The 25,561-nt window shown below is 52.7% G+C and overlaps 8 protein-coding genes across 8 annotated transcripts; 3 read left to right on the forward strand and 5 right to left on the reverse strand.

The window, feature by feature from the left end:
- Positions 1-1,180: 1,180 nt before the first annotated feature.
- Positions 1,181-2,932, reverse strand: AGABI2DRAFT_227840 (hypothetical protein). The gene is made up of 2 exons (XM_006456028.1): positions 2,456-2,932; positions 1,181-1,321 (listed from the first exon to the last, which is right to left on the reverse strand). The coding sequence occupies exons 1-2, from the start codon at positions 2,905-2,907 to the stop codon at positions 1,279-1,281; spliced, it is 495 nt and encodes a 164-aa protein (XP_006456091.1). The 5' UTR covers positions 2,908-2,932; the 3' UTR covers positions 1,181-1,278.
- A 1,567-nt stretch (positions 2,933-4,499) lies between these two features.
- Positions 4,500-4,841, reverse strand: AGABI2DRAFT_122004 (hypothetical protein; the record flags this gene model as incomplete). Its single annotated transcript, XM_006456029.1, has 1 exon — positions 4,500-4,841. One exon carries the CDS (start codon positions 4,839-4,841, stop codon positions 4,500-4,502), a length of 342 nt encoding a protein of 113 aa, XP_006456092.1.
- Positions 4,842-5,661: 820 nt separating this feature from the next.
- Positions 5,662-6,231, reverse strand: AGABI2DRAFT_43134 (hypothetical protein; the record flags this gene model as incomplete). The annotated part of the gene is made up of 1 exon (XM_006456030.1): positions 5,662-6,231. A coding segment is annotated over one exon (570 nt), but the record flags the coding sequence as incomplete, so codon positions are not given.
- Positions 6,232-8,346: 2,115 nt separating this feature from the next.
- AGABI2DRAFT_43136 (hypothetical protein) lies at positions 8,347-8,916 on the forward strand (the record flags this gene model as incomplete). The annotated part of the gene is made up of 1 exon (XM_006456031.1): positions 8,347-8,916. A coding segment is annotated over one exon (570 nt), but the record flags the coding sequence as incomplete, so codon positions are not given.
- A 328-nt stretch (positions 8,917-9,244) lies between these two features.
- AGABI2DRAFT_122007 (hypothetical protein) lies at positions 9,245-10,674 on the reverse strand (the record flags this gene model as incomplete). The annotated part of the gene is made up of 3 exons (XM_006456032.1): positions 9,245-9,277; positions 9,337-10,173; positions 10,345-10,674. The coding sequence occupies 3 exons, from the start codon at positions 10,672-10,674 to the stop codon at positions 9,245-9,247; spliced, it is 1,200 nt and encodes a 399-aa protein (XP_006456095.1).
- Positions 10,675-12,554: 1,880 nt separating this feature from the next.
- AGABI2DRAFT_77339 (hypothetical protein) lies at positions 12,555-12,980 on the reverse strand (the record flags this gene model as incomplete). Its single annotated transcript, XM_006456033.1, has 1 exon — positions 12,555-12,980. The coding sequence occupies one exon, from the start codon at positions 12,978-12,980 to the stop codon at positions 12,555-12,557; it is 426 nt and encodes a 141-aa protein (XP_006456096.1).
- Positions 12,981-16,306: 3,326 nt separating this feature from the next.
- AGABI2DRAFT_77234 (hypothetical protein) lies at positions 16,307-17,569 on the forward strand (the record flags this gene model as incomplete). The annotated part of the gene is made up of 1 exon (XM_006456034.1): positions 16,307-17,569. A coding segment is annotated over one exon (1,263 nt), but the record flags the coding sequence as incomplete, so codon positions are not given.
- Positions 17,570-21,981: 4,412 nt separating this feature from the next.
- AGABI2DRAFT_146035 (hypothetical protein) lies at positions 21,982-23,976 on the forward strand (the record flags this gene model as incomplete). Its single annotated transcript, XM_006456035.1, has 1 exon — positions 21,982-23,976. One exon carries the CDS (start codon positions 21,982-21,984, stop codon positions 23,974-23,976), a length of 1,995 nt encoding a protein of 664 aa, XP_006456098.1.
- Positions 23,977-25,561: the final 1,585 nt, after the last annotated feature.

Below are 25,561 nucleotides of genomic sequence, written 5' to 3' on the forward strand. Positions count from 1 at the left end.
GTGTAGTGGACCCGAGATCACGGAGCTTGAAGTGTTTCGAGAGCTCAGTGACTGCCGAAGTCATAGCTGCATCACTCTTCGAGACAAGAGTAATGTCGTCAATGAAGATAGGAACAATGACCTTGATGTCGCCTTTGGAGTAGATGTAGATGGAGCTGTCAGAGCGAAGCCTAGAGTAGCCTATACCCTCAAGAACACTCCGGAGTTTCTTATTCCACTGTCTGGCAGCCTGCTTGAGGCCATAGAGCGATTTACAGAGCCGAAAGACCATGTTAGGACTACCAATGTGATAGCCCTCGGGTTGGCGCATATAGATCTCCTCTTCGAGTTCCCCATAAGTGAAGGCAGAAGAGATGTCAACGGAGCGCATTTTGTAGCCTTCTCTAGCTGCAAGAGCAATAATGAGGCGTAGCAAGGCAGGACGGAATGTGGGGGCAAAGACCTCGGTGAAGTCAAATCCAGGACGTTGGGAATAGCCTTTAGCAACGAGACGAGCCCGGTAGTGCTCAATTGAGCCGTCGGCAAGTCGTTTCACTTTGAACACCCAGCCAGAGTTGACTACCTTCTTGCCTGGAGGCAGTTCCATTAACTCCCAGGTCCCGTTAGCCTCGAGATTGAAGATCTCAGTGTTGCAAGCCTCAGTCCAGCAATCCGAGTCAGGAGACTTCATAGCTAGTCTATAACTCCAGGGATCAGCACCCGAAACGGCTCCAGCAAACTCGACTTCACAATACTCAGAGTCAGCTAGCAGAGCAGCTTCATCATCCGAGTCAGAGTCATTGCCAGCTAAGTCTGGTTGTTTGAGCTTCCACCACTGACCAGGAGGCTTCCGAACTCGCCCAGTACGTCTAGGAACGTGAGGGGGCTCAAGAGGCGCTCCGGCAGTAGGAGGAGTCACTGGGAGAGGTGCATGGATTTGTGGAGGTGTGACTGGAGGAATCACAGGAGGAATGAATGGAGGAATTACTGGAAGTGGTAGAGGTAGAACTGGCTTCTCTTCAGGAGGAACTGAAGCGGACGGAGTGGGAGTCTTAGGACAAGCAGGAGCGAAGTGATTATCACCCCCTTCATCCTGTAGAGGTGGCAGTCCCGAGTGTGATGATGTATCATCAGGAATTGGTAGTGACTCTGGTAGACAAGCAAATGATGGGACAGCCTCGAGTTGGGCTTTAGAAGTGCCCGGAAAGTACCTCTCATCGAAATCAGCTCTCTCGGAGATCACGGTTCGCTTTGTGACTGGGTTGTAGAATTTCCAGCCTTTGTAGCCAGCCGGATAGCCTATAAAGACACACTTCTCGTAGTGAGGTTGGAGAGAATTTCGCTTATCTCGTTGTACATGGACATAGGAAGTTTTTTTTTTTTTTTTTTTTTTTTGTAATCAAGTGGCTGTTCGAGCCTTCTATTCCAGCGATATAAGTACATGCGAACACTATGTACAACGTGCTGAGAATACGGTTGCCATGACGCGTTACCAAGAGAAAAAGGAAACATACCCGGCTAAGGGGGTGTCTTGCAACGCATGGCTAATTGGCCACTCTGCCCCGCCGGCCCTTTCGGACCGTGCCGTGGAATCAACTTAAGCAGCAACCTGGCTATTTTAACTGTATCAGGGCCACCGACGGAGGATAGTGTCCTCTCGAGCCGGCCGGGTGTTCTCCACACCGACCGCTACGGCCCAGGCCAGCCGGCACTATAACATCGCCTTAGTCCGACCACCCCTTCCCGTTACTCGGCAGCCGGTTTCATATGCCCCTAACGGGCTGAGGTACCGTGATGTAACTGTCCGAGCTCTCCGTCTTGCAGGGGCCGTTACCGGATTGATCCCCGGGTTGCTTAATGCAGTGGCCCGGATCCGGAGCTTAGGTGATCCCTACTAACTACCATCGGCGAACGGCCCTATGGTGGGTGGTGGCCTGTCCGGTTTCCCGGTCGGCTTGTTTCAAGGATGATCCACCTCTTATAGATGCCCTACGTTCACCAATGCCGAAGCACCGGCTCCACGCCATGTTACTGGACTCCTGGGCGAATTCGCATACCGCTCATCACACCATTACAGTGTTAACTCGGCATACTTTTCCTCTACACGGCCGGGGGATGACTCAGCACGAAGCCATGTCCACAAGTAACAGACGCCCGTATACACAAGCGCTTGCAGCTACCTGCATTACCCCCGCGCTAGTCCTGATCAGCCTCGTGGGAACAATCACGTGACATGTCTCTCCACCCTGCCCACATGACGCTCACCACAGATTACCTAATCAAGGAACCGTGGGAACATTCGGTGTCACCCGTGTTATTGCTTGGTCATCACAACCTAGCTCACTGCTTACCTAAGGTAGAGGATAAATCCTGCTCACCCCCAGGTTCGAACGCAGGACCACTGGTGAACGAGCGCTAGTGCCAGGCAGGAAACGCCTACATCCTGACAAAATGCCCACTCAGCCAAATGGCCGACATGGACATAGGAAGTGCACCCCCAGACCCGGAGATGCGAGACATCAGGTTTTCGCTTATAGAAAGCTTGGAAGGGAGTAGTGCCTGAAAGCGAAGCAGTAGGGAGCATATTCCAGACATGGACCATAGACGAGATACATTCACCCCAGAAAGAAGGAGGTAGCCGAGATTCCGAGAGCATAGCAGTGATCCTCTCTCCCATAGTCCTATTAGCCCGTTCAGCAAGACCATTCTGCTGAGGCCGGTTCCGAGTTGAGTGACGTCTCTCGATGCCAGCAAGCTCAGTAAAGCTTTTGAAAGCCTTAGACATGTATTCACCTCCCTTGTCATCCTGTAGTGCTCGCAGTTTGACTCCGAGTTGAGTCTCAGCCCAGGATTTGTAGACTTTGAAGGCTTCAAATGCCTCCGACTTAGCTTTGAGCAGATAGACTGCCCGGAAATGTGTCGCGTCATCAATGAAGGTGATCCAGTACTTGTAGCCTGAGTGTGAAGCGACTGGGAGCGGTCCGTGAAGATCTGAATGCACCAGCTTGAGAGGAGAGCGATTGTGATTCAAAGAGGAGGGAAAAGGAAGAGAATGCATCTTGCCAGCCAGACACGGCTCACAGATAGAGTCAGGGGACGAGTTGGACTCGAGTTTGAGCCCGGAAACAAGGTCCTTACTGATCATAGACTTCACATCAGCGTAGTTGTGATGAATAAAGCGACGATGCCATAGCGAGAGGTCAACCGGGAGGGTAGAGACAGAGAATGCAGTCTCAGAAGTCACAGTTGAGCCGTTGAGCTCAGCAGAGTTGTTGGAGTGGATAGTGGCCGTGAAAAGCGATGTGCCCTTATGATTGAAGTCAATGGAGTGAGCAGAGATGGTGATATTGAAGCCCTTGTGTCGGGCAAGGTAGAGACATGATAAGAGATTACTCCTGAGGTCAGGAACATGAAGGACTCTCGTGAACTCGACTGCTCTAGTCTCTTTTCCATTCACCACCGGTTGAAAGACAACAGACCCTACACCAGCTGAATAGACAGTAGAGTTGTCAGCAAGACGGATAGGGATGCGATGAGGGGAGTAGGATTTGAACCAATGGCGGTGAGGAGTCATGTGGGATGTAGCACCAGTATCAGCCAGCCAGAAAAAGTCAGCATCAAGCTGTAGTGGCAAGGATGGTGAGGGAGAGGATGAGGGAGGGAATGAGGGAGAGGAATAAGCACCAAGAGCGGATGCTCTCAGTGGAATATCAGAGCCAGGAGAGCCAGAACCAGTAGAAACATCCCTAGGAGGAGTGGGTGGTGTCTTGACAGCTGGCAGAGCTGCACCTATCCCACTCAGATGGCCAAGTGGCCCTGTGACATTACTTTTAGATGTTCCAGACAGTCTGGAGCGCTCCTGAGCGCGTTTTTTCGCGTGCTTTCGCTTCCTGCACCTCCTAGGCATGTGCCCTACCCTCCCACAAAAGGAACAAGCGATTGACGCGTTCTTAGGGCCGGAAATCGGTCCCAGAGAGTGTGGAGAGGGTGTATGGCTGCCAGAGGGAGTTGTGGTCGATGTAGAGGCTCTCAGACGCGTCGGAGACGCGCCAGAACGCGTCGAAATGGTGTCCCATGCGTAGGGAGCGTGTGTGCGCGATTGCGAGGCCATAGACGTCGATGTGAGTGCAGGGGAAGGGATAGAAGTTGATAGAGATAGGAAGATGATTGAGAAGAGTTGAGGTTGATAAACTAATAGTCGTTTTTTAAGCGTTAGAAGCCGGGGCCCATAACCTGTTGAACGTAGAATGTACGCGACGCAGTGGCGAGTCTAACGGTCCTAGAAACGAGGCGAACGGACAGGAATTGACTGAGCAATCCTAGTTACAACTGTGGACAGACTGTAAGAAGCTGTATTGAGTTCTAATAACTTGTACTCACCTGTGGACAGACTGTAAGAAGCTAAGGCCTCTGAAGCGTCCACAGGGAAGTTCAACCATACATGACTAAGCTATCATGTGACTAAACTCGTCCGCATATCTCTAAGTCCACCAGTAACACTTGTAGACTGCTTGCTCACTCTAACAGCCAGACTCTTCCTGAGCCTTGTTAGCCCTCTTATACGGTGTTCTAGGCTTTTGTGCGTCCTCCTGAGCCCGGGACTTCGCTCTCTCGAAGGTTTTGCATTCAGAGAACTTGTGGCCCTCTCTCCCGCAGAAATCGCAGGTTTTCGTCGTGTTTTGAGAGGCAGAGCGAGCAGCTAGTGCATGGGAGGAGGTAGAGGAGTCCTGAGCGCGTTTTTTGCGTTGTAAGTCCTCTGTGACAAAGGCCTGGTGGACTGTAGTCTTGTCCAGCTTGTCCATAAGCAGTAGGGACGATGTGAAGCCGGAAAACTCGTCCGGGAGTGCTCTGATGAGAGCCATAGAGGCTAGCTCATCATCTAGCTGCTCTAGAGTGAAGGAAGAGGGGCGGAGTTCCTTGATTTTTCGTTTAGAGCTCTCTACTCTGTTGATAAGGGATTGGAGGGACTCCTCCTCGAGTTTTCGGATGGAAAAGAGGTCATCATTTTTTTTTTTTTTTTTTTGTAATCATCATAGTTTATTTCAAAACTACTTAAAGGGTGCCATGACGCGTTCCCCGTACTTTACGTCACCTGTACTTAACTACTCAACAAATCCGTATCCAGCTGACGAGGTCGAAGCTATAAGAACAGAGAAAGAAAAAGAAAGAAGAGACTGTTCGAATCTGTATACAAGTACACTAAGATAGAAAAAGAAACAGAAACGTTCATAGACAAGATAAAAGAAAATCATCCTTCTCCTACCCCTTTTCAACACCGCCTGCGACACAGGCTTTTTTTTTTTTTTTTTTTTGTAATCAAGTGGCTGTTCGAGCCTTCTATTCCAGCGATATAAGTACATGCGAACACTATGTACAACGTGCTGAGAATAAGGTTGCCATGACGCGTTACCAAGAGAAAAAGAAAAACATATCCTGCGCGACGAGGTCAAGCGCTAGCGTAGAGAAGAAGAAAAAATAAAAGTTCGATCGAAAAAGAGTGGTACATACTTATGCGGCCCCGGAAACATGTCGCAGTCGAACACAGACCATAGTACGTACCGGAACGCGAGATTGAAATATAATCAGGCGGAAAATAGACATAGAAAATGAAAATGAAAGTTGGGAGGCCGTTAGGCTACTAACCCCGAAACGCGTTTTGACGCGCGCTGATTACTTCTTAGGGAATTGGCGCCTCAGCCAATCCCTGTCGAATCGGTTCTGCCAGAACGGACATGAAGTGTCCATTGCAGAGTGGTCGCGCTTCGTCTTGCCTGCCGCACAGCAGTTGACGCAAGACCGGGCGTCGGGGTCGCGCTTGGAATGGGCGCAGTAAATGGGGTGGGCGTCCTCGGAGTGGGGAAGCCCGCAGAGGGGGCAGCGGATGCCTTTGGAACGGCATACCGAAGAGTGATGGCCCCACCTCATGCACCGAGTGCACAAAGCGGAACCGGGCCGGGGTGCTGCGCCTCGGATTTGACAGTTTCGACCGCCGATGACGATCGTTTTGTTGATGAAAGAGCGGGCCGAAGTGCCCGCTACGGAATCGTGAATGTCAACCCACGCGACACAAGTGTCACTGTGGGCTGATGTCCGCATGAAGCGGACGGCGTGCTTGAGGACGGCGGATAACTCCTTTCCGACTGGCGAGATTGCAAGCGCTGTGCTGAAGGCGCTGCGTTGGGCGGACTGCCAAGTCTTCGGCTCGGCGGGGATCATGGGTACGTCGATTACTTTGAGGAAAGAAGTCGAGGTGACGGGGGATGATTTGATGGGCACGATGCCCGCGACGGTGACGAGACGCCGTATGTGTTTGAGCACACATGCGGTCTCGGAGGAGTTAAGGACTCGGCTCGCGGCAATGAATATGCCGGATCTGGAGTCCTCGGAGTGCTCGAGAATGACGTCAGAACTGACGTCATCCTTGAGGTGTTGGTTGATCTCGGCCAGCATGGCCGGGGACACGTGGGCAGCACGGATAGATGATCCGGCCGGGGGAGTGAGGTGCACGCCGCGACGCGAAGCACCGTGGCACGTGTGACGGACCCTACGTTTTTTGCCCGAAGGCTTGGACGCAGGGGTGGTGGGGGCGGGAGCCGCGAAAGCGGCGGGAGCCTGGGGGCGGGGCGGAGGTCGTTGCGGAGGGGGACGGCGTGCAGCGGCCTTGGCGTAAGAGTTATTTTTGGGGAGGACAGGGTCCTTCCCAAAAACGGGTGGCTGGGGTGGAGGAGGGGGGGTCGGCTGTGCCGGCTTCGCCTTCTTAGATTTCCTCGGGGTCATGTCCATATCGGCCGACGGAGACCGTGGCCGAGGGGTGGCTGTACCCGAGGGAGTAGGAGGGGGCGGGGTTGACTCGAATGCCCGTGGGGGCGGATCGACCGAGCCGATAATCTTCGCGAGCTGCTCAGAAAATGAGCCGATGCCCGCGACGGAGGAGGTTTTGTATCCATCAAGATCGCGCCGCTTGATGAGTACATGTGCCGCCCGCAGTATACAGTCCGTAAACGGCGCATACAGCGGGTGTTCGGGCTCGATGTCGTCAAGCATAACAATCGAGCCTGCGACACAGGCTTAGTCGCTCTCATCATCGCGCAGAAGATATCTCTCTATCCATCATTTATCTCCCACACATTCATCGCTTCTTGAACCTGTACCACTACCTTCCTCTTTTGGAAGTCTCAGTGGCCACTAGTTATGAGTCGCAATAAACAATCTGCAATGGACGTTGACGCTGACGGCGACGAAGGCGACTGGTCTGATGACGAAATTCCGGAGGGTATGTACAACACTTCTGTTGGGCGTGCTCTGCTACAGGCGGCAGCTCGTATGGAAGACGAGTTCGAACTTCCTGCGGCGTCTCGTATGACGGCGCAAACACCTTCTAGGACTACTGGGTTCCCAGAGTCCTCCCTCACCCCCCTGTCCTACACATCGGCTCCCCGACCGCTGGACAATCCTTCCCCGACGCCGTTTCCGTCGACCCCGACACCGGCACCGACCTCCACCCCCTCCACTGGGCGTTCCCGCGTTCTGACCGCTGGTCAGAAGGGAATGCTCAAACTAGTCAACACCTCGATCATCATGTTGGATGACATCGAGCCTGAACACCCGCTTTATGCGCCGTTTACGGACTGTATACTACGGGCGACATACACTCTCATCAAGCGGCGCGATCTTGATGGGTACAACACCTCCTCCGTCGCTGGCATCGGCTCCTTCAGTGAGCAGCTCGCGAAGATCATCGGAATGGCCGATCTGCCTCCACGGGCATTCGAGCCTACCCCACCCCCTCCTACTCCCTCGGGTACAGCCACCCCTCGGCCACGGTCTCCGTCGGCCGACATGGACATGACCCCGCGTAAATCGAAGAAGGCGAAGCCGGCACAGCCGACCCCCCCTCCTCCACCCCAGCCACCCGTTTTTGGAAAGGGCCCTGTCCCTTCCAAAAATAACTCTTACGCCAAGGCCGCTGCCAACCGCCCCTCTAAACAGCAGCCCCCGCCCCGTCCTCAGGCTCCTGCCGCTCCCGCGGCCGTCGCCATCGCCCCTGCGTCCAAGCCTTCGGGCAGAAAGCGTAGGGCTCGTCACACTTGCCACGGCGCTTCGCGTCGCGGCGTGCAACTCACTCCCCCGGCCGGATCTTCTATCCGCGCCAGTCACATTTCACCGGCTATGCTTGCCGAGATTAACAAGCACCTCCAAGATGACGTCAACTCTGACGTCATTCTTGAACATTCCGAGGACTCTGGATCCGGCATCTTCATTGCCGCGAGCCGGGTTCTTTCTTCCTCCGAGACCGCGTGTGTTCTCAAGCACATCCGGCGTCTCGTCACTGTTGCAGGCGTTGTGCCCATCAAATCCTCTCCCATCACTTCGACATCCTACCTCAAGGTTATCGACGTGCCCATGGTCCCCGCCGAACCGAAGGTTTGGCAATCCGTTCAGCGCAACGCGTTCACCAACGCGCTTGCAATTTCACCGGTTGGTAAGGAGCTTTCCATTGCCATCAAGCACGCCGTCCGTTTCATGCGGACCTCGGCCCATAGTGACACTTGCGTCGCTTGGGTCGACATTTGTGATTCGGTCGCGGGCACCTCGGCCCGTTCTTATATCGGCAAGACGATCGTCATCGGCGGTCGCAACTGTCAAATCCGCGGCGCAGCTCCACGGCCCGGCTCTGCCTTGTGCACTCAGTGCATGAGGTGGGGTCATCATTCTTCCGTATGCCGATCAAAAGGTATACGCTGTCCTTTATGCGGGCTCCCTCACTCCGAAGCCGCCCATCATGAATACTGCGCTCACTCGAAGCGCGATCCAGAAGCCCGGTCATGCGTCAACTGTAGTGCGGCAGGTAAGACCAAGCGCGACCACTCTGCCACGGACACTTCGTGTCCGTTCTGGCAGAACCGATTTGATAGGGATTGGCTGAGGCGCCAATTCCCTAAGAAGTGATCAGCGCGCGTCAAAGCGAGCTTCGGGGTTAGCAGCCGGATCGGCCTCCCATCATATATTTTCATTTTTCTATGTCTATCCTCCGCTTGTTATGATTACGACTCGCGTTCCGGTTCTAGGTATGGTCCGTGCTTGACTGCGACATAGTTTCCGGGGCCGCATGCTGATGTTCCACTCTTTTTCGATTGAACTTTTATTTTTCCTTTTCTCAACGTTAGCGCTTGACCTCGTCGCGCAGGATATGTTTCCTTTTTCTCTTGGTAACGCGTCATGGCAACCGTATTCTCAGCACGTTGTACATAGTGTTCGCATGTACTTATATCGCTGGAATAGAAGGCTCGAACAGCCACTTGATTACAAAAAAAAAAAAAAAAAAAAAAAAATCTCCCACACATTCCAATGTCTCACGAACTCGATCGACTCGTGCAAAAAGATCGGTCCTTCTAGTGGAGGAAGTCTTCTCTTCTTCCTCCTTTTATTCTCTTCATCTCTGGCCAACTCCAACTCTTTCCTATAGGCCGGCCAGCTTTTGTCGGCATGTCGCGGTAGTTCCGGAGGTTCGAAACTAAACGCTTGGGGATTATCTTGAAGAAAGAGGATAAGGCCTCTAATCGTAGTGATGCCTTCACGATCATAGTGATTGATCTGCCTCACGAACAGAGGACAGACCATTAATAAGTGTTGACGCATCTCTGGTGACCGAAGATCGCATTGGCACGCTTTGTAAGGTTCGTTGGGGAAGAACCTCACTCTGTATTCCCCTATCGGTGCATGGTTGCACATGACTCGCATAAGACGAGCGAAGAGTGGCGACGAATTGGCAGCTCTGACTCCTTGATATGTTTGGAACCATGGACCGCCTTGAAGGTGACTTGGAAGTACTTCATTGCCTTCCTTGTCAGTAATGTCATACCAGCTGTTACCCTTGAAACAAGACTTGATATGATATGATGAACTTTGAACCTGCGAGCGGACCGAAGGTCCTGAGCGCGTTCCTATACCATCCGAGGACGGCATGTATGGTAGCGGCTCGCTTGATGCGTTCCCGAGTCCTGAGCGCATTCCTATACTCCCCAAAGAGAGCATGTGTGGTGGCGGCACGTTGTATCCTTGCAAGCAGACTAAAAGCCCGAAGCACATTCCTATACCATCCGAAGACGGTATGTGTGGTGGCGGCTCGCTCGGCGTGCAGACTCCTTGTTGGAAACCGGTTTGCCATAGGTAGATGGCGTCTCGCGTTGTTTTCTGTCTCGTGTAATGATAAGAGGCAGATTGAGGGAATGAAAGAGATCATTCTGTAAACGTCCTTGCAGTCTCTGCTGAATAGTATGCTCTTTGAGCCAATGGCTGTAACATTCCCGAGTCCTCTGTATAGGTACCCGGAGCCGTGGCCCACAATTTGTTAAAGCCTCACACTTCAATATCGACCTCTGGGAAGTCTGTGGCGATCGCGTCGAAGGCTAAGGATACAGCAATGGACATTTGTGATCCAAGCGGTTTGGAGTTCGTTGACATCAAATTCTTGACAATCAACTGGGACGTAGTGTAAAGAACAACCTTGGAAATAGGCCATCCTTTTTGTAGCTTCTTGTGCGCTTTGATTAATGCCAGAAATGTAGACCATCCGACAATTGTTTCATCATTGACACGCCTTCCGGCGGCCCTCGTTTTAGAAGTAATGGCTTGTCCTTTGAAGACTGTGACAAGCGCGACATGTGAGTGAGTTCGATGCGGCAAAGAGGTCATCATAGGCATTGAATCGCATTCCAGCCCGATGTACAGCCTCTAGAGCCTCCCACATCTTCACAGGACTGTCCTGGATGCCCTGGAAGTGGATTCTCTGCTCCTGCTCCACCATAAGGTACAGCCAGCCTGCTGCCTTGTCTAAACGGCCCTCAAACGTGTCCAGAGCGTCCACTTCGGCCTGGGTAACAGGGCTAGAGGTTGAGGGAGCCTTCTGCCTGCCAGAGACAAGTCTCCAGAGCCCAGAGGCTCTCAGCCACCCCTCCATCTCTCCAGACCAGGTGGAGTAGTTCTCCTCGTTGAGTTTAGCGAACGTTGGCGATCTGGAAGCCATAGGAGTCGAAATGAGGGCAGGGGAAGTGAAAGAAGTTGAAGGGCAGGAAAGATGATTGGGGAAGAGCTGTGGTTGTTGAAGTAAACGTCGTTTTTAAAGCGTTAGAAGCCGGGGCCCATAACCTGTTGAACGTAGAATGTACGCGACGCAGTGGCGAGTCTAACGGTCCTAGAAACGAGGCGAACGGACAGGAACTGATTGAGCAATCCTAGTAACAACTGTGGACAGACTGTAAGAAGCTAAGGCCTCTGAAGCGTCCACAGGGAAGTTCAACCATACATGACTAAGCTATCATGTGACTAAACTCGTCCGCATATCTCTAAGTCCACCAATAACACTTGTAGACTGCTTGCTCACTCTAACAAAAGCGAACCGTGATCTCCGAGAGAGCTGATTTCGACGAGAGATACTTTCCGGGCACTTCTAAAGCCCAACTCGAAGCTGTTCCATCATTTGCCTGCACACCAGAGTCACTACCAATTCCTAATGATACATCTTCATACTCGGGACTGCCACCTCTACAGGATGAAGGGGGTGATAATCACTTCCCTCCTGCTCGTCCTAAGACTCCCACTCCGTCCGCTTCAGTTCCTCCTGAAGAGAAGCCAGTTCTACCTCTACCACTTCCAGTAATTCCTCCATTCATTCCTCCTGTGATTCCTCCAGTCACACCTCCACAAATTCATGCACCACTCCCAGTTACTCCTCCTACTGCTGGAGCGCCTCTTGAGCCCCCTCACGTTCCTAGACGTACTGGGCGAGTTCGGAAGCCTCCTGGTCAGTGGTGGAAGCTGAAACAACCAGACTTAGCTGGTAATGACTCTGACTCTGACGACGAAGCTGCTCTCCCTGCGTCTCGGGCTGCGTCTCGGGATCCCTCTCTTGTGAGGGGTGCCTCCTCCCAGCAAACACTTGATGTGTTTGTTACTCGTGATACGGTGTACTCCCGGGATGATGATTGGGGTGTGGGGGGTTCCCCTCCTCCCCCGTCTTTGTCTGCGGATCCCACCACTCCCTGTTCGCGCACCTCTTTGAGGTCATCAACAGCTGCACCGGCGTTTTTTTTTTTTTTTTTTTTTTTGTTGTAATCAATGTCATATATTTCAATATAACTCGTACATCGGGTGTCACGACACGTTCCCGCGGCTTTCTACTACTCGCCAGTTACAGAGGCCCAGAACTACAGTATTCTATCTACGTATCCAGCACGACTTGGTCAAGCGCTATAAAAGTCCAAACAAAAACAAAAACACAAACGAAAAAGAAATATCTAGATAAGCGGCCCCGGGAACAAGCCAAGCAGTCAGGCAATACAACTTATCCAAACATAGGAACACTCGATTGAGACCAGAGCGGAAATCAAACATAACACATATGAAAGAAAAAGAAGTGCGTGCAATCAGCAACCAACACGTAGCGGGGACATAAGACAGAGCCTCGCAGAACGAGGTACGCGAAGCCCGTAGAAGATCCTGAATAACTCCAACAGTGGCGGGGTAAGAGTATAGACGATGGACTCAAAGGCAGTCCGGATTATATGGATCCCGATCTAGTTCTTCGGAAACTGGCGCTTGAGCCAGAGTCTGTCGAAACGGTTCCGCCAAAACGGACACGATGTATCCGTAGCAGAATGGGTGCGCTTGTCCGCTGGGCGTTTAGCCGCGGTACAGTTTACGCAGTGGCGCGCATCGATGCGAGAGGCATCGACACACTTGGAGTGGTTGGCCTCAGAGTGGGGCCCACCGCAAAGGGGACAGCGCGCGCACTTGGCACGGCACTGATCGGAATGGTGACCCCACCGCTGGCAACGAGCGCAGCGGACAGAGCCGGAGTGGGGTTTGGCGCCTTTGATTTGGCAATTCACTCTGCGAACAGAGATGAACTTTGAAATGTAGTCACGGGCATTGGATCCTGAGACTGTGTCGTGGATATCGATCCATGCCCAGCATGAATCAGAATGAGGGGAAGCGCGCATGAAGCGCGGCTTGTGTTTGATGAGTTTGGCCAGCTCAGCGCCAACCGGAGACTTGTTGAGGGCATATGTAAACGCCTCGTGTTGTTTAGTTGCCCACTCCTTAGGGGAAGCGGGGACGTGAGGGATGTCAACAATCTTCAAGTAAGAGGTCGACGTGGCAGGGGAGTGAACAATGGGAGTGGTTTTGTTCGGGAAAGTTCGCCGAACGTGCTTGAGCACGAACTGAATTTCGGCAGCGGTAGGGACACGGGAGGCGGCTAAGAATATGCCGTTGCCATCGACCGTTGCATGGGTGAGAGTGATGTTTGACTTGACATCACTTCGAAGAACTTGATTGAGGCCGTTGAGGACCCCGGGAGAGAATGACTCCGCCGTAACAGATGAGCCAGCAGGTGGTGTAAGGATTATACCACGGCGCGAAGCGCCGTGTGCAGTGTGTTTGCCTTGGCGTCTCTTGCGAGGCGCCGAGGGAGCGCGGAACGAAACAGAAGGGGCGCTAGAAGGAGGAGGCGCGCGCTTGGAACTTGGGATGGGAAGGGGTTTGGTGGGCGCCTTCCCAGACGCTGGAGGTGGAACGGCCGGCTCGTCCACTTCCATGAGTGGGGCCGTTGCCGAGGGAATGACGTCAGAAGAAGGAGCCGGATCAACCCGGACCTTCTTCTTCGGCGGCTTGGACTTGGATGAGTCAGCGGGTGGCTGTGCGTCCCGCGGAATGACACGAGGAGCAGGTGCGTCAACTGCGGATGCAGGCGCTTCAACTGCTGAGAGGTGGGGGCGGATGAGGGGGGAAAGTTTCCTCAATCTATGCTTGAAATGATCAAGGATAATGTCAAATTCATTATCCATGAGTGTTGGGTTACCCTTGAGTATATACTGTCTCCATTCGGGGTAGGAAAAGAGTGTGAGGGCATCAAATGCATCATTGAGGTTTTCTTTTATTCCCTCAACAATTTCAGAATTGTCGATCGGCGCCGCAGGGGAACCGGGACGAGGAGTAACGGCCTCGTAGTCGAGGGCCATGGAAGAGTCATCATCACTGCACACCGAAGCGGCAGCGACAGAAGGGCCAGACGAGGTGGACCCCGGCGAGAGGGGCCGCTTGGACGAGAGTACCGAAGCCGAAGGCGACGGTGCGCGAGGAGGGGATGGGATGGGTGGAGCCGGCGTAGGAGTCGGCACACGCGAGGGAGGAACACTGGGCGGTGTGTTGACAGCCGGAGGGGCTGCACCGATCCCAGTTGAGTGGCCAGAGGGCCCTTTGACATTACCTTTGCCTTCAGAACGGGCAGCGGCGTTGGAGATGGCGATCTGAGGGGCGATACCCCGGTTGCGGACGGCGTCGAGAATAGCTCGGTTCTCATGAGAGTCGAGCTGGATAGATGCGAGGGTGATTAGACCGCCATACTTGGGGTCGATAAGTGTTACGATGTCATCTTCGAGAAGACGACGAGCGGTTGGATTGGCGGGCGGTGGCGGCGCCTGAGACGGTGGACGGGACGGGTATGGCGCAGAGGCCGGTGCGGACTGTTGCTTGCGACGCGGAGCGGGCATTGGAGCGATGTATTGCTACGACTAAACGACTAGCACTAGACTTCCAAAAGAGGAAGGTAGTGGTAAGAGGTCAAGGAGCGTCGCAGCTGCACCGGCGTCTCCTACTCCTAGGATGATGTCTCTCGACCCGGAGGACCTGGCACCTTCCGCCCTCAAGTTTAGTGGGGCGGTAGGAAGTGATGAAGCCAATGACAGGGCCCTCATACAATCTCTCTACGCTGCTTTGGACTTCCTGAAGAAGCGTATTGGTCAGTTTCGTCGAGCTCAACCTTCGGAGTTCCTCCTCGCACACGTTGCTACTCTGTTGTTCGAAGTAGCTTCTACTCTTGCTTCAGATCCGTTTGGGAGTCTTTCCCTCACTGCTGAAAATGGTGACAAGATCATGGCCTACTCGGCTCTGATCTCTCATTTGGACCCGCCCGTTCGAGAGGTAGAGAAGATAGTTGAGAAGATCATCTACCGCGAAGGCTGTGCTCCCCCTCCCAACTCTCAGCGCATGGACACTGATCCTGATCCAGGTTCAGGTCCTGCTGAGCCTCCTCGTCGTACCGACGCTCCTGGTTCCAGGCCGGGTCCGAAGGTGTCTCGAGGCATCCCTCCTCCTCGTCGCCCTGATCCTAAGGGCAAGGGAAAGGCGCCCGCACGCCCTCCCATTCCCAACTATTCTACCCGCCCGGGTAGGACGTCTTACGCGGGTATGGCTGCTAAGCCGCCTGCTCCTCCTCCTGCTGTCCCGCCTCCGGCGGCGGCTATTCCTGGGGTTAACCCGCTGGTCTCTTTGGCCATGGCGTATCCTCACATCCCCGCTGATGCGCTCATTCGAATGCATCAGAGCCTCTCTGAGAACCGCGCTCCGGATCTTGCTCAGCCTTCGGCCTCGAGCAAGGCCAAGCACACCACCAGTGGCCCCTCTCGGCGCCAGATTCTTCTGTCGGCACCTTCGGTTGCCTCCATTGACGTCGGAGCCTGTACCAGACAGACTCCTTAATTCCAAACTCACGGCTCAGGGCTCTGAACTCCGAGTCGAGTCTACTCGTGCAGCCTACGGTGGCTGGTCAATCGTGACCAACCGTGCGGCTTCTGATTCTCAGCTGGACGCGGTCTCCAAGATTTTGCGTTCCGACTTCCTCCTGAAACCTGTGGCGGCGTTCACAGTCTCACTCCCTTGTTCGACATCTTATCTTAAGGTGTTGGACGTTCCTCGTTTTGCGTCGGGTAGGACACCGACCTCTCCGGATGCTGTTGTCGCTGCTTTGGGGGCTTCCCCTCTGTTCGACGACATTGTCCTTTCGGGCAAGCGCGCCGATACGGTGTCCACTTACTTCGACATCTGGGATTCTCAGGCGGGACGGTCTGCAAAGACTCTCGTCGGGAAGACCAGACAAATCCCTCCGTATTATGGGGGCTAGTCCCAACCAAGGAGTCTCCCTTTGCCAACGGTGTTGGATCTGGGGACATTCTCAACTTTCCTGCAAGGCGTGCTCTCCATTGTGCGCTCACTGCAACGAACCGCACGCCTCTGATGCCCACCGGGCTTAAGCATCGTGCTGCCGAGGTAACCCCAAGGCTAACCCTCCCCGGGAACCCACCGCTGATGGTGTGGGTTGTCCCCATCCCCCGCGTTGCTGCAACTGTGCCGGAGAGCACGCGGCTTCTGCTAGGGCCTGCCCCTTCTGGTCTCATCGCTTTGATGGTGATTGGATCAAGAATAGGAATTCCCAGGTACGCCGCTCTCATAGTGGACGTCCGCATTCTCAAACTAATGTCATTTAATTATGCCTAGGTCTCCTAGGGGTAATATTAGTGATATTAGTGTATTCTGTCAAAATGTGAATAGATCCTATCCGCATGTTGACACACTCTTGCAGACGTTGAAACACATCGACGTTCTTTTCTTCCAAGAGCCACCTAGGCGATTAATTAGACACACTATCTCCACTGTTTTGCCAGATGGGGATCCTGTTTGGGGCTCGCCCCGGCATCCGGACTGGATTCCTTTAGAATCTAAAGTCACAGGTGATCGCGAAGCACGGGTTTTGACTTATGTCCACCGTCGCCTTGCTAAACTTCGACCCGCGCTTCGCACGGATCTTATTGACCATGAGGATATACAGGTCATTTCTCTTCATCCGGGGGGAAATGACGTTGTGTTTCTCATGAATGTCTACTCAGATTCAAATCGCCGTGCTATCCAGTTTCTGGGTGGCAAGGTCGATTCCCTTCCACACTTTTCGTACGTGGGAGGTGATTTTAATTGTCATTCGAGTGAGTGGGACCCTGCGTGTCCTCATCACCGCTCTCCCGCTCCAGCTTTGCTGGAGCACATGGCGGACATTGGAGTTTACTGGCAGCGGCCAGTCAACCATGGTCCTACGCACACTCCTCATAATGAGGACTTACAGGGATCGGTCATTGATTTGATCTTTTCCCCCATGTTTGGCAACGAGGAATTCTTGCCTATTCTTTCTCATGACGAGCAGGGCAGATCTGATCATGTCCCGCTCATTATGCGTGTTCCTATTCGGGAGGTAGATATCCGTATCTCCAGGATGACTATTGATCCGGACTCAAAGGAGGAGCTTGACTTCTGCAATGAGGTTCGAACTAAATTGGGCGAAATCAATCTTGATTGGCTCGATACGCATGAAGGGGTCGAGGATTGTGCGCAAGCCATTGCTCGGGTCTTTGTGGAGGGGTGGGAACATCACTCCGCGGAACGCATCATCACAGTACACTCTAAGTCCTGGTGGAACACAGAGTGTACTGAAGCAAAGTTGTTGTTAGCGGAGGAGAGATCCCCTGAGAACATATCTATCTTTCGCCGTGCTTGTAGCGCGGCCAAACGTGCGTTCTTTGATAATCGTATCAATGATATCGCAGTCGAGACTAAACAGCCATGGGACCTTATGAGTTGGGCTGGGCCGCGCAAACTTCCACTGTCTGAGGCCATTGTTCACAACGGCTGGGCGTGTACGGACATGCCTTCCCTTTGGGAGGCTCTACACTCTACGTATAACTCTGCTGCTGACAAGGGAGTGGACTTAAGCATTATTGAGGAGGTCCCAGCTCTTGAAGAAAGAGACTGGGCCCCATTTTCGCACAAAGAGATGACTGATGCCCTATCAGCCTGCTCTTCGCGCTCCTCCCCGGGTCCTGATCACGTAACGTGGCGGCATCTGAAAAGGGTATTGCCGGATGATGATCCATCGCTGGTGGTCCGGTCGCTGGCTGATGCCTGCTTTGAGCAGGGCATTTGGCCGGATTATTTCAAGTCGTCTAGCTCGGTTATCATTCCGAAGCCGGGCAAGGCGACGTACTCCACTCCTCGTGCGTTCAGACCCATTGTGCTTCTGAACACACTTGGAAAACTTATTGAGAAAATGATCTCCACCCGCTTACAATTTGACGGTGTCAAATATGGGCTCTTCCATGCACATCAGTTCGGTGGAATACGGCAACGTTCTACTGAAGATGCTGGTGCATTCCTTACTCATCTAATTTGTGCAGGGTGGGCTAAAGGTCTCAAGACTAGTGTTATCGCTTTTGACGTGGCACAGTTTTTCCCTTCCTTGAATCATGAGGTCCTCCTCGGGGTTCTCTCTCGGCAAGGGTTCCCAGCTTCGGTCCGGAACTTCTTCGCTTCTTATTTGGTGGGGCGTCAAACGAGTTACAGGTGGAACGTGTTTGAGTCTCCGAACTTTCTGGCAGATGTGGGTGTTGGTCAGGGCTCTGCCCTCTCACCAGTCCTGTCAGCTCTTTACTTTTCCTTGGTTATGAAGGTCTTTTACCAGCGGATGTCACACTCTGAGTGTGATGTTCTGTCCTATGTTGATGACGGCACTATTGTGTGCCAGTCTCGCACTCTCGACCAGAATCTTCCTAAGCTCTCTGAAGCTTATGAGGAGATGTTCGATATTCTTACTTCCGTCGGTCTCGACATGGAACATTCCAAGTCCAAGATCTTTCACTTTACCCGGGAACGTGGTAATTATAACCCGTCTATTGTCCTGCCTGTGGGACCGTTTACGGAAGCTCGCCCACTTTGCCCTCAGACCTATTGGAGGTATTTGGGCATCTTCTTTGATCGGACTCTCACATTCCGTGAGCATGTCCGTTTCTACTCTACTAAGGCCTTCTCCACAGTTCGCGCCATGGGGATGCTTGGGAATTCGCTAAGGGGACTTTCTCCTATGCATAAGCGTTTGCTGTACCGATCATGCATAGTCCCTGTGGCTACGTATGGCATGAACTTGTGGTATCATGGATTCTCTAAATCCAAGGGCCACCTTGAGTCCCTGAGGAAGATGCAGCGCCGTGCTGCCCTCTGGATTACTGGTGCATTTCGCACTTCCCCGAATGGAGGGGTTGAGTCGCTTGCTGGACTTATCCCTATTCATCTTCACATCAAGAAGTTGGCAGCTCGCGCTGATATGCAGGTTGTCACTTTATCACCGACGCACCCTATCCGAACTCTTGTTCGGGGCAAGGGCCTGCTGGAGGAGACGCTGCTACGGCATCGCTTCCACGTTACTCACTTCGAGGACAAAGTGCGCGAAAAGATTAAATCCTCTGTCTGTGGGATTGGTCATCAAATTTCGCAATTCACGGAACGGTTTCATGCTGACTCTGAGTTGGCGAGGCCGGGTCATCGCCTGATGGATGTCTACGGGCATCGCATCAAATTCTATGAAGCTGGCAAGAACATTAAGGATAATGAGCTTGTCAATCGTTTGAACTGTCTCCACTTTGCTGCGGAGATGGTTCCTAATTCAGTTATTGTTGGGGTTGATGGGGTGGTCCCGAAAGGGAATCGTACCCAGGCCGTTGCAGCAGCTATTGTTCACAAGGGCGGACAGCCTTACTATGAAGAGGCTGTACCGTTTGGGAAAGCCACGTCTACGGATGTTGAGCTTCGTGCTATCGTGATTGGACTTGAGAAGGCTGTGTCCTACAATCCATCACTTATTACCCTGTTCACCGACTCGCTCTCTATGGCGCGTCTATCGGTGGACCCTTCTCATCACCTGGGTCAGTTTGATTCTCACCTGGTGTGCGTGAACTTATCTCAATGGCTCACTGATGATCCTCGGCGGGAAGTTGCATTCGTCCACACTCGGTCTCATCTGAAGTGGGGCATTCATCATGAAGCGCATACGCTTGCTAAGCGTGCTTCTTTTCCATTTAATCCGGGGATCCCCCCTCGGGTTACATTTAACTTCATAAGGTGTAAGGCGACGGAAGCCTGCAAGGATGAGTGGCAGCGGTTATTCAGTTCTTCTGATTACCGTGGCCATCATTTCTTACGATTGTGTGACAGCACTGACAAGCCGGCGCGACCTTCCTATGTTGGGGGAGGTCCCTGGCTTCCTTTCTTTGGTGATCAGCCCTCGTTCTGTGCGAGAGCTATCCGATGTATCCTCGGTCATGCTCCTATGGGGGAATTCCGAGCCAGATTTAATATTGCGGGCCGCCGCGACTGCGAGTACTGTGGTACTGGTGCAAGCCAGACCCGGGCTCATCTACTTAGACATTGCAATATGCTTGTCCGTCCCAGGCGCTTCAGGATGTATCCGTACTACCTTGGAGAGCTCTATCAGTATTTGTTGGATAACACATGGCTGTTTTCCTTCAATCCCCTCCCTCGGGAGGCACGACACATGTGAGGGATTTTTCGGCGGCCGTCGGGTTGGGGTATCAGGTGAAGGCTTGGGGGTCTTGTCCGGTGCCGTAGGATGACATGGAATGGGGGCAATTAGCGATGCGACGCAAGGTAGCCACACTCCCCGGGGTGTTCCTTGCGGATGAACTAGCTTAAGGTGAAGTACTGCTGCGGCGGGAAGGGTTCCACGGATGAGTCTCAAGACGCCGCGAGAGGGATTTTCAGGTTGGATCCTGGCCTGGTCTGGCGTGGTTAGCTGATGGATCGAGAGCATGACTTTTTGGGTTCACGGAAGTGGACTCGTTTCGGAGTCCTTTGTTGGCCTTGTTGCTGAGGAAGGACAGTATCTTTATTTCTTTAATTGTAGTTACAGACGTGTATGCTACGACCGGACTGACTTCGGGCGCCGGTATATAAAACTTTGATTTTTTAAAAAAAAAAAAAAAAAAGAGATGAAGTCGGTTCCTTATCTCAATGCTGTAGGTGCCCTTCAGTATCTGGCCACTATGACTCGCCCCGACATTGCCTATGCTGTCTCCTATCTCGGGAGGTTCAACTCGAACCCAGCTCCAGCTCACTGGCTTGCAGTCAAACATCTATTCCACTATCTCATTGGCACTATGCACTACAAACTGGTCTATCGAGCTAGTGACTCGGAGGAACTCTTCACTACCTACTCGGACGCCTCTCACGGAGCCTGCAAGGCTACAGGTCGAGCTACAGGTGGTTATGTGACTCTTGTCTCGGGTGCTGCTGTAGGTTGGTCTTCTAAGCGCCAGCCATTTGTGACTCTCTCGAGCACCGAGGCTGAGTTTGTTGCTGCCGTCGAGGCTGGCAAAGAGATCAAGTGGACTAGGAATATCCTGACCGAGTTTGGCTTCCCTCTGACACTTCCTTTGACACTCTTCATTGATAGTGTAGCCAAGAATCCAGAACATCATGGACGCATGAAACACCTGGACTTGCGCTTCTACTGGCTTCGGGAGGCTGTTGAAGAAGGACTCATTGATCCTTTATATGTTTTGACTCATGAGCAAGTGGCCGACATCCTTACCAAGGCTGTCGCAAAGAAGGTAGTTGAGTTTGCTGTTCCTCTATTAGGACTTGAGTAGACTGGCTAGATCAAGGGGGTGTGTTAGAGTGTGAGCAAGCAGTCTACACTTGGCTGTTGATGGACTTAGAGATATCCGGGTGTTGTATTCACATGATAGCTTAGTCATGTATGGTTGAACTCCCCTGTGGACGCTTCAGAGGCCTTAGCTTCTTACAGTGTATCCACAGGTGAGTACAAGTTAGTATATCACAATATAGCTTCTTACAGTGTATCCACAGTTGACCTTAGAATTGCTCATTCAGTTCCTGTCCGTTCGCCTCGTTCCTAGGACTGTTAGACTCGCCACTGCGTCGCGTACATTCTACGCTTGACAGGGTATGGGCCCCGGCTTCTAACACTTAAAAAACGACTATTACTTTATCAACCTCAACTCTTCTCACTTATCTTCCTATCTCTATCAACTTCTATCCCTTCCCCTGCACTCAAATCGTTGTTTATGGCCTCGCAATCACGCACACACGCTTCCTACGCCTGGGACACCACTTCGACGCGTTTTGGCACGTCTCCAACGTGTCTGAGAGCCTCTACATCGACCACAACTCCCTCTGGCAGCCATACACCCTCTCCACACTCTCTGGGACCGACTTCTGGCCCCACGCTCCTTGACCTCTTACCACTACCTTCCTCTTTTGGAAGTCTCAGTGCTAGTCGTCTAGTAGTAGCAATACATCGTCAATATGCCCGCTTCGCGTTGCAAACAGTCCACACCGGCCCCTACGCCGCATCCGTCCCGTCCCCCGCTTCAGGCGCCGTCACCGCCCGCCAACCCGAACGCCGACCGCCTCACTGTCTCCGACATTGAGGTGCTACTCGACCCCAAGTATGGAGGTCAAATTATGCTCCCCACCTTCGGATATGATTCGCAGGAGAATAGAGCGATTATGGAAGCTGTCCGCAACCGGGGCATTGCCCCTGCGGTCGCCATCACCAACGCCAAAGCTAGTGCGCTAACCAAAGGTAAAGTCAAAGGGCCCTCTGGCCAAGTTTCTGGGATAGGAGCAGCCCCGCCGGCTGTCAACACTCCGCCCAGCGTCCCTCCTCCCCCCCCTCGTATGCCGACGCCTCCGCCGCCGGTTCCCACTCGTCCTCCCTCCCCTCTTCGCGCACCGTCGCCTTCGGCTTCCGTGCTCTCCTCAAAGCGCCCCATCTCGCTGGGGTCTTCTTCATCCGGTCCCTCTGTCGCTGCCGTTTCGGTATGCGGCAGTGACGACTCTTCTATGGCCCTCGACTACGAGGATGCCACTACCCCCCGTCCTGCTTCTCCTGAAGACGAAGAGCATTTAGACAGCAAAGAATCCGCCGAGGCTGTTGTTTCAATTATCAACAACGCTGTTGAAATTTTTGAGGCGCTGTCTTCCTCCAAATGGAAGACACACATTATCGACGCCTTCCCCACCATCATGGATAACGATGTCAATCTTATCCATTCAGCATTCACGGAGAAATTCCCCCTTTTCTGTCGTATCTTTTCCCCAGCAGTTGAAGCGCCTGCATCCGCAGTTAACGCACCTGCTACACGTGTAAATCCACGGGACGCACAGCCACCCGCTGATTCAGCAAAGTCCAAGCCTCTGAAGAAGAAGGTTCGGGTCGATCCGGCCCCACCTTCTGACGTCACCCCTCTGGCAACGGCCCCACTCATGGAAGTGGATGAGCCGGCCGCTCCACCTCCAGCATCTGGGAAGGCGCCCAACAAACCCCTTCCCCCACCAAGTTCGAAGTGCGCGCCTGTCCCTGCTAGCGCTCCCCCCGTTTCATTCCGCGCTCCTTTGGCGCCTCGTAAGAGACGCCAAGGCAAGCACACTGCACACGGCGCTTCGCGCCGTGCTATAATCCTGACACCGCCTGCCGACTCTCCGGTTACAGCGGCATCCTTCACTCCCGAGGTTATCAACAACCTCAATAAATTACTCAAGAATGACGTCAAGTCTGACGTCATTCTCACTCATGCCTCGGTCGAAGGCAACGGCATCTGTATTGCCGCCTCCCGCGTCCCCTCCCCCGCCGAAATTTCCTTCGTGCTCAAGCATGTTCGGCGTATCTTTCCAAGCCCGAACGTTCCAATCGGTCACTCCCCCATCACGTCGACGTCATATCTTAAGATAGTTGACATTCCCCACGTGCCCGCTTCCTCTAAGGAGTGGGTGCTCAAGCAACATGAGGCGTTCACAAGCGCTCTCAACAAGTCTCCAGTTGGCACTTCGCTGGCCAAACTAATCAAACACAAGCCGCGCTTCATGCGCGCCTCCCCTCATTCCGACTTGTGCTGGGCATGGGTCGACATCCATGACACAGTGTCGGGCTCTAATGCCCGACTCTACATTTCCAAGTTTGTGTCCATCAGCGGCACGAACTGTCAGATCAAGGGTGCTCGCCCCCATTCCGGCTCCGTCCACTGCACTCGCTGTCAGCGCTGGGGCCATCATTCCGATCAGTGCCGTGCCAAGTGTGCACGCTGCTCCCTCTGCTCTGGTCCTCATTCCGAGGCCAATCACTTCAAGTGTGTCGACGCTAAGCGCGTCGACGTGCGCCAATGCGCAAATTGTACCGTGGCTAAACGCCCAGCGGACAAGCGCTCTAATTCCTCTACGGATGCTAAGGTGTGCCCATTCTGGAAGAATAGGATCGATCGTGCATGGCTCAAGCGCCAGTTTCCCGCGCGGTTGACTTAAGGTGGACAGACAGCCGTCGCCGGGTTGGGTTGGTGGATTCTGATGGAGAACTTGGAAGGTTGCATAGTGGTTTAGGAGGGAGAAACGGTAGTGGTGAGGAACAATTTCTCTGAGGATCTAAAGTGACTTCGAGTCTGCCTCAACTTTTCATTTTCATATTTGATATGTCTGCTTCCGCAAAAGGGACTGCGAGTGCTCTAGTGTTCCGGTATTATGTAGGATGTATTGCCTGACTGCTTGGTTTTATCCCGGGGCCTCTTACATATGTACTACCGTCTCGATTTGTTTTGTTCTTTTTTCTCTTTCTCTATAGCGCTTGACCTTGTCGTGCTGGATACGGTTTTGTAGTTAGAATACTGTAGTTCTGGGCCTCTGTAAACTGGTGAGGGTAGGAACGTGTCGTGACACCCGACGTACGAGTAGTTTTGAAATAAACTTACGTTGATTACAAAAAAAAAAAAAAAAAAAAACCGACTTCTGGCCCTAGGAACGCATCAATCGCTTGTTCCTTTTGTGGGAGGGGAGGGTAGGGCACATGCCTAGGAGGTGCAGAAAGCAAAGGCATGCGAAGAAACACGCTCAGGAGCGCTCCAGACTGCCTGAAACTCAGGATATACAGTGGCTCAAAAAACTGTCCCAGTGTTTCGAGGTTTTGCACTATTTGCGTCATAGCACAATGAGCTTTATGAGTATGATTATGTAATTAATATAATTCATACCCCTACATGTGGTCTTCAAAACGCATGTAAGATGACATATTTCAAGCAGTAAAAGGCCGAGAAATTAAATCAACAAAATAATCAATCATTGGGACAGTTGTTTGACCCTCTACTCAAGTTACAATTAATACTTTGTATGACCACCCTTGGCCTTGGTAACTGCTTGGCACCTCCTGGGCATGCTTTCTATAAGTCTTTGGCATTCTTCTAGTGTGATTTTGTCCCACTCTTCAGCCACTCTATCCCACAATTCATGTACTCCCTTTGGTGGCTTGGGGTAGACCTTTAGCTTGTCCTTGAGATTGACCCAGAGGTGTTCATGTTAGGTGATGACAGGACAAGTCACCTGACAGTTCGGAGCTCTGAGTTCTCACATAATCTGTACTGTGCCTCAGCCCCTGCAGCAGGCCCTCAGTCGTGGGTTCCACCTCTAGGCCACCTACTCGGATGCCTCTCACGGAGCCTGCAAGGCTACAGGTCGAGCTACAGGTGGTTATGTGACTCTTGTCTGGGGTGCTGCTGTAGGTTGGTCTTCTAAGCAGTTTCTGACCTCAGGAGTAATCTCTTATCATGTCTCTACCTTGCCCGTGTTAGAGTGAGCAAGCAGTCTACAAGTGTTATTGGTGGACTTAGATATATGCGGACGAGTTTAGTCACATGATAGCTTAGTCATGTATGGTTGAACTTCCCTGTGGACGCTTCAGAGGCCTTAGCTTCTTACAGTCTGTCCACAGGTGAGTACAAGTTAGTATATCACAATACAGCTTCTTACAGTCTGTCCACAGTTGTCCCTAGGATTGCTCAATCAGTTCCCATCCGTTTGACTCGTTTCTAGGCTCGTTAGGATTGCCACTGCAACCGCTATC

Source organism: Agaricus bisporus, assembly GCF_000300575.1.
Source record: "Agaricus bisporus var. bisporus H97 unplaced genomic scaffold AGABI2scaffold_12, whole genome shotgun sequence".
Taxonomy (NCBI): Eukaryota; Fungi; Basidiomycota; class Agaricomycetes; order Agaricales; family Agaricaceae; genus Agaricus; species Agaricus bisporus.

Excerpts from the sequence above, each read along its gene's own strand:
- AGABI2DRAFT_227840 (XM_006456028.1), bottom strand. The coding sequence starts at position 2,907 with ATGACGCGACACATTTCCGGGCAGTCTATCTGCTCAAAGCTAAGTCGG. Across the intron at positions 1,322-2,455 it reads GGTGCACTTCCTATGTCCAT|CGAAATTCTCTCCAACCTCA; the intron begins GTCGGCCATTTG and ends CAACGAGATAAG.